This window comes from Pocillopora damicornis, chromosome 8, assembly GCF_964200805.1.
Source record: "Pocillopora damicornis chromosome 8, jaPocDami1.2, whole genome shotgun sequence".
In the NCBI taxonomy this organism is placed as follows: Eukaryota; Metazoa; Cnidaria; class Anthozoa; order Scleractinia; family Pocilloporidae; genus Pocillopora; species Pocillopora damicornis.
The window spans coordinates 12,901,421-12,907,810 of record NC_142677.1 but is presented as its reverse complement, the minus strand read 5'-3'; the positions used below and the strand labels follow the sequence as shown (position 1 = coordinate 12,907,810).

At 37.1% G+C, this 6,390-nt stretch overlaps 1 protein-coding gene across 1 annotated transcript; it reads left to right on the top strand.

Moving 5' to 3' along the window:
* Nucleotides 1-342: 342 nt before the first annotated feature.
* LOC113678741 (tetratricopeptide repeat protein 17) lies at nucleotides 343-5,869 on the top strand. Its single transcript, XM_027195648.2, has 3 exons — nucleotides 343-1,611; nucleotides 3,700-3,931; nucleotides 5,089-5,869. The coding sequence occupies exons 1-3, from the start codon at nucleotides 1,355-1,357 to the stop codon at nucleotides 5,623-5,625; spliced, it is 1,026 nt and encodes a 341-aa protein (XP_027051449.2). The 5' UTR covers nucleotides 343-1,354; the 3' UTR covers nucleotides 5,626-5,869.
* The last annotated feature ends 521 nt before the right edge of the window (nucleotides 5,870-6,390 follow it).

Below are 6,390 nucleotides of genomic sequence, written 5' to 3'. Positions count from 1 at the left end.
ATCACGTGGCCCAGTAAAGTACATCTAAAGCAATCGCAACAGCCAATCAAAGAAAAGGTAATTATCGCTGAGAGCCAATGTGAACTCGAAGTTATGAATACGTGTAGTCTGCTCATAGAACATAAAAACTCAAGTGGCCAATCACGACTGGCTTTAGTTTTGATTGTAATTGATTAAAAAGTAGTGCAAAAGTTCAAGACTATCTCGAGTCTTGCAGAATCAAAGAGATGTAATCTCTGACTTCGTAGCCCTAAACCCAAGTTAACTAAGCGTCTCGGGTAGGTGCGCACTCCGACTATTTTAGGACCATGTGCATGTGTGCAAGTTTAGTTCAGTTTCTCTCTATTAATGATCCCGATTATTGTTATTATTATCATATTAGTGCAAGATACTGGATTAACTCTGTATGGTTGCTTGCTTGTATTTTGCTGGTCTGTCTCTCTGTCCGTCCGTCTGTCCCTGGTCTCTCTACTTGTCTGCGTATCTGCTCGTTTTCTTGCTTATGTCTGTGTCCGTCCGTGTGTCTCTTTGGCTATCTATCTGTTCGTCTGACTGTCTGCAGCGCCTATCCGTCTGTCTGTCTGCCTGCCTGTCTGTCCCTTTGTCCGTCCGTCTCTCTGTATGTGTGTTTGTCTTTCTAGCTGACTGTCTCATTCGCTCTGACGAAGGACGAACGCTCGAAACGTCAGTTTAGAAACTCTTGCGGTGGCCAATTTACATTATCAACTCAGTTGATAAAACCAAATTATCTAGTCATACTCCCCCACCGACGTAGCACTACAGTTTCTTAAGAAACTTACCCCCTCTATTCAGTATATGTAACTATATGGCATCGCGAAATGACTGGAAACGACTCCCACATGAGAATATTGAAACTGATGAACCCTTTTGTTCCTAAAACAATATCCTAGGAAATCTATCCAGGTGTGGAAAAACTCTAAATTTTACCCCACCCCCTCTACCCCCCGGAAAAAGGCACTAAAGTTGTTCCCACGTTTTAGATGTTTAGTCACAAGTTTTAAAAAATTGAGGCGTTAGTTTGAGTATTCCCCATGTTATCTTCTTTTATTATTCGTATTACACCAGACATAGAATTACCAGAAAAATGGAGTACTCTGAAACCAGAAAATATCATAGACGATTTTACCGCTGTGTTACCCATAGCGACTAAAAGTAACCCGTCTAGGAGCTCTTTGTTTTCAATCCGGGATACCTCACTTCATTTTGCTATAGTAGAGAACTCACAGGGCATGCTCAGTGGGAGCGTTACCAAAAGTCGATTTTGTATGTGTGTATGTTGTTCCATAATCCTTTTGTACTTTCAATATAATTCACCCTTGTTGCAACCCCAGCGATGAGTGGGGATTACCCGTATTTCCCGTACCTGACTCTGTACATTGTCTCGGCCAGTTTATGGAGTTTAGATACTATGGGGGCTACACACTGGATTCTAAACGAACGAGATGGAGTCGTACGGGCCAGCAGTGAAGGTGATATTCTGAAATCCGACCCCGTGTTATTGATTCTAACGAAAACTAACCCTCCTAAGACGGTAAGCGGTAGGAAAACAAACTGCGACCAGTGCAATAAAGGCAGATCTCAGGGACTGAGGTGAGTGTATCCGTGAAATTGTAGGCCAAAGTAGCCTTTAATTGGCAAGTGTAAACTTGGTTTGTTTTGACGTGCGGCAAGGCCATGCATAGCGCATATTACGGACACGGCCGATCACGAAGATTACTCCTGTTTTTCACGTGTTACTTTCTTCCATTTTTTTCGCTACAAGAATTATTTCTGTTAAGCGGATTATTTTTAAATTAAATCTGAAGTTATGATTTTGAAGTTTGTGACGTTCAGTTGAAGCCACGAGATAAACACGAATGAGGCAACGTGTTTAATTTGCATTTGAAGTCTTCGAGGTACAAAGTACTAATGAACTGTAAACCTGCTCTGGTTGTTAGGAGAGAAATTATTTTTCGGTTTTTTTTTACTCCTTTGATTGCAGAATTATTTTAATGAGAACTTGTTTATGTGTTAGTTGGCGATGGATTAACCAGCCATCATCGAGTGGGTTGGAAACCGATGGTGACTTTAAAAAGGCATCAAATATTTACTTGGTTTTGCATGAATCAATACAGTTTTACAGGTTTCACCTCAGTCTGACAAATGTTAGCAAAAACCAGTGTTTCAGAGAAGTTTTTTTTATTATTATTTTAGTGGATAAGCAGCTACATTTGGTCGGAAAAACTAGGAAAATTTTGTTGTAAATTCATCTTCATTCGATTTTTCAAGCGAATGAGCCAAATTGAGACAGCTTTTTCGATATTATTTGACGTCGATCACCGATACCTTTGCGTGTCATCAGAATTTTTTTAATGGCCTCTCCACCTGCCCTCGCATGCAGTAGTTTTGATAAGCTTGTTTACATTACTTTTCAAACCTATGCGTAGGGTACAGCCACAGGGGACTCCAAAATTTTAAAGTTAGCTCCGAAGATCAAGATACCCTCATTCAGCACACTGACAATTTTCCCTATCATCAGCATGCGTAATATTTGTTTTTTTAATTAAGATATCTCATGGTTTGGCAGTCTGTTGTGGAAAATAGGAAGTGATTAATAATTGATAGCTAGAATAGCTTTCAACAGTTTGTGGGCAACTTGAAGTTGATATTAATATTTAAACAAGTTCAGAACTGATTTTGGCAATGTAACTCTCAGTTTTGTCTTCAGTCTTCTTTTTTTAGAAAATTTGAAAAGTTGAATCTGATTTTCAGTCTGAATAAGTCAGCTGTGGGGTCAAAACAAAAGAGTTATTTTTGTTTGGGCATGAGGTTGGTCAGAGAGGGTATTATCAGTACTTAAGGGTTATTTATTTGAGGCGGTTAAGTTTGCATATGATACAAAGTTACAACACAAATATTAAATTTAAACTTATTTGTGTGTTGCTTAAATGTTGCTGCCATCATAAGCAAATTATTTGTTGTATGAATTTCTTTCATTATTATCTTTGTTCAGCAAACAATGTCAAGCATTAAATTTTTGCATAAAGACAAAGAAAACTTTTAAGGCACCAGTGAGGATTCAGTCTTCAGTCATACACCTAAATTTATAGTTATATGCATGGATATGTGCAAGTTGCTTGGCATTTTCTGAGCCCTGTAGGGGCAAGGAAAAATATGGTCAATGAGCAAAATATCTGCTTGTATTCTATGTTAAGCCATCAAATAAGGGATTTATTATTTGACTGTTATTTCATTTTCTAATATTGCGGCTTCTAGTTTTTTGAAATACTTCATATCTGGACCATATCTGAGCCATATCTGCCTTTAGTCCACACATCTGATTGTAAACTCTCCTCTTTAGCTGCTAAACATTTCCTTGTCAATCAGTAAAAAGAATTTGGTGTTAGATCATGGTAATAACTTGAACCTGATGGGTTTGAGAGATCTCATTACCTGTTTGCTGGATAATGTATGGTTACTGTAAGGAGAAGTTACATGGGATTGAAAGGGTTGATCATGAGTTTTCTCAAGCTCAGGTTTAGAGTGTGTGCCTGTGAAATCTGAGATTTCTGAAGTTTGTTTCTTGGTGGAAGGCAGATATTCTTTCTTTCCTCTATGACAAGTGAATAACATTTCTCTTCACCAACAATCTTTTTGAAACTAATATGTTCAGTTTGTTGATTTTTTTTTCATTCACAGTCCTGTTGTCGGTGCAGTAGGTCCTACATCCCTTGAATTATTTCCTGCACCCCAGTTAACATGTGGATCCTCAGTTAATGAGACATCTTATGACCACTTAGAAGGAATAGCTAACCGAGAATACCATCCAACATTTATGGAGCCTGATGTAGCAATGCTATTTAAGAAGAATGATATGGAGGACATCGACTTAGGTGTTATAGAATCAAACTTGAGAAGAGCTATTGAAGAAGTAAGTAAATGGTTGCAAAGTGTTTTACAGAAATGGCTTATTCCATATGGCCCTTTGAATCCTATTGGCAAACTTATCATTGGTAGTGTAGAGCAATTTTTAATAGACTATCGAAAATGATCCTGTGTTGCTTTGGTTTTGCTTTTTTGTAGGCCACCCTCTCAACCAATCAGATTTAAAAGTAAAACCAACCCAACTTGATGACTTGTGTTTTCCCATGCTCCAAGCACTTTGTCCATTTTTACTTTGAGTTCTACTGGTTAACCCTTTAACTCCCAAGACCTGATTATTAATTCTCTCCACTTGCTGCTACACAATTCCTTGTAAATTAGTTACGGGAATTTGGTGCAAGATAAACTTAAGATAAAAATTTCTTCCTGATGAGTTTGAGTATTTTCATTACCTGTTTGCTGGTTAATATGTTGATATTATATGGAGGAATTACATGTTAATCACTCCTAGGACTTAAAGGGTGTAGGATAATGGTAACCCTTGTTCTGATTGGTAGTTGTAATTAATTTGTTGTTTTTTGGAACTCAATTGAAAACTTCTCTATACAGCAGAAATGACTACGACTCCTCAACTTGACTGCTATAAAGTATACCAATATATTTCCTACATAGGTAGTTTCTTGTTCCTCGTAATATCTCTATAATTGCTTTTTACTTGTTTATTTTCCTTTGAACATTTGTCTAAGTAATTTTAAATTACTCTTTCTCATAAAAATCCACCTAGAAAAATCAGTCTTAAATTTCTCCTACTCATTAAAGTGTATAACAGCAATTTTCACACAAACATTTCTGCAAAGAAGTAGAGAGAAATCTATGATTTGACCCTCTAAAAACTTTATTTTTATGATTTTCTCTTTAGCAAGGAATGTTAATAGATCAGAGATTCAAGAAAATATCAATACACAAGTCATGGAAGGTTTCAAGAAAGCTGGAACACCAGCTCACTTGAACTTGCATCTTTTTTATTATTTGAACTTTCATCTCGCCCCTTTCTGGTTCCCCCCTACTAACCCCCCCTCCTCCCCCCCATTTCATGACTGCTAATTAATTTCCACAGCATGATCACAGATATTTTTAAAAACCACCTGTGCTCTTATGGAAGTGTAGTTATTTCTCTTTACATTTATTTTGTTTGCTTTCCTGCAGAGTCCTAATTCAGTTGTTGTTTGTAATCACATTGGAAATTTCTGGAGAATTAGAGGAAGCACATACCACTCTATAGAGTGTTTCAGAAAAGCGTTGTATTTTTCACCAAATGATGCTGATGCCCTCTTAAATCTTGCCAAGGTCCTTTTCAATTTGAACTATATTCAGGACGCTGCAATCCTTGCGCGAAGATCACTAGAAATGCAACCATCCGAACATAACTGCTGGCTTCAGCATTTTACTCTTGGTGAAATTCTCAGAGCAAATGGAGACCTGGAAGAAGCTGGGATCCACTTCAGACATGTGCTGGACCTTAACCCATCATTTGAGCTAGCAGAGCTACATCTGAGGGAGATTGGATCACCATCAACTTCAACTACAAATGCATATACATTCTTAATCATTGGCCTTCTTGTGGTTGTCGTCTTGGCAACAGTCTACTTCATGACACTTACAAGTGAAGGCCGTGGGATAAAAAACACCAGAATGCAGCTCTGGGTTGATGGGAAAAGACCTAGGAGGAGACCAATCACATGAGTATTTTGCTGTAGCTGTTTATTTAAGAACTCTGAGACTTTTTTTTGCACAATATGATGTCTTTAAAATACATCTTTGCAAATGCAAACCTTGTTTTTTAAGAATTTGGACAGATGAAAACAACCTTGTGAGTGTTTGACTTCTCTGGTCCTAGACCCTGCAAGGCAGAGTCACTGAAGCTGTTTTATAAAAAATTGATATTTGTATGAAAATTAGTTGTTTATAATAAAGGAATGTCACAACAGCTGTGTGGAACATGGGAATCTTGTTGGTTGAATTTATAAAAGAGTCATGTCTGATTTGAAAATTGTCTGTCCCACTTTTAAAATTTTTAATCCCTAAGATTTGATTGTTTATTCTCTCCCCTTTCTCCCCTTTCTTCACTCTAACTGATACACTTTTCTTTTTTAATTAGTTTTGAGAGTTTGGTGTTAGATCAAGGTAACAACTTCTGCCTTAATATTCTCACCACTTCTTTGCAGGATAGTGTATGGCTATTATGGGGAGAATTTAGATGTTAATCACTTTGAGGAGTTTAATGGTTACTAAGTTAGTTTTGTCACAAAATGTTAATTCATTTATTGTTACATGGAAATTGCCTTTTACACTTACAAAAGGAAACTGTGAAATAATAGTTGCCTAGGTTGACAAACATTAGAGGGGAAAGAGAGAATGAAAATGTGAGAAATACAACAAAAGAAGAAAAAAATCAATAAGGAATGAAATAAAAATTTCAAGAGATGTATGCTAAAATTTTCAACTCTC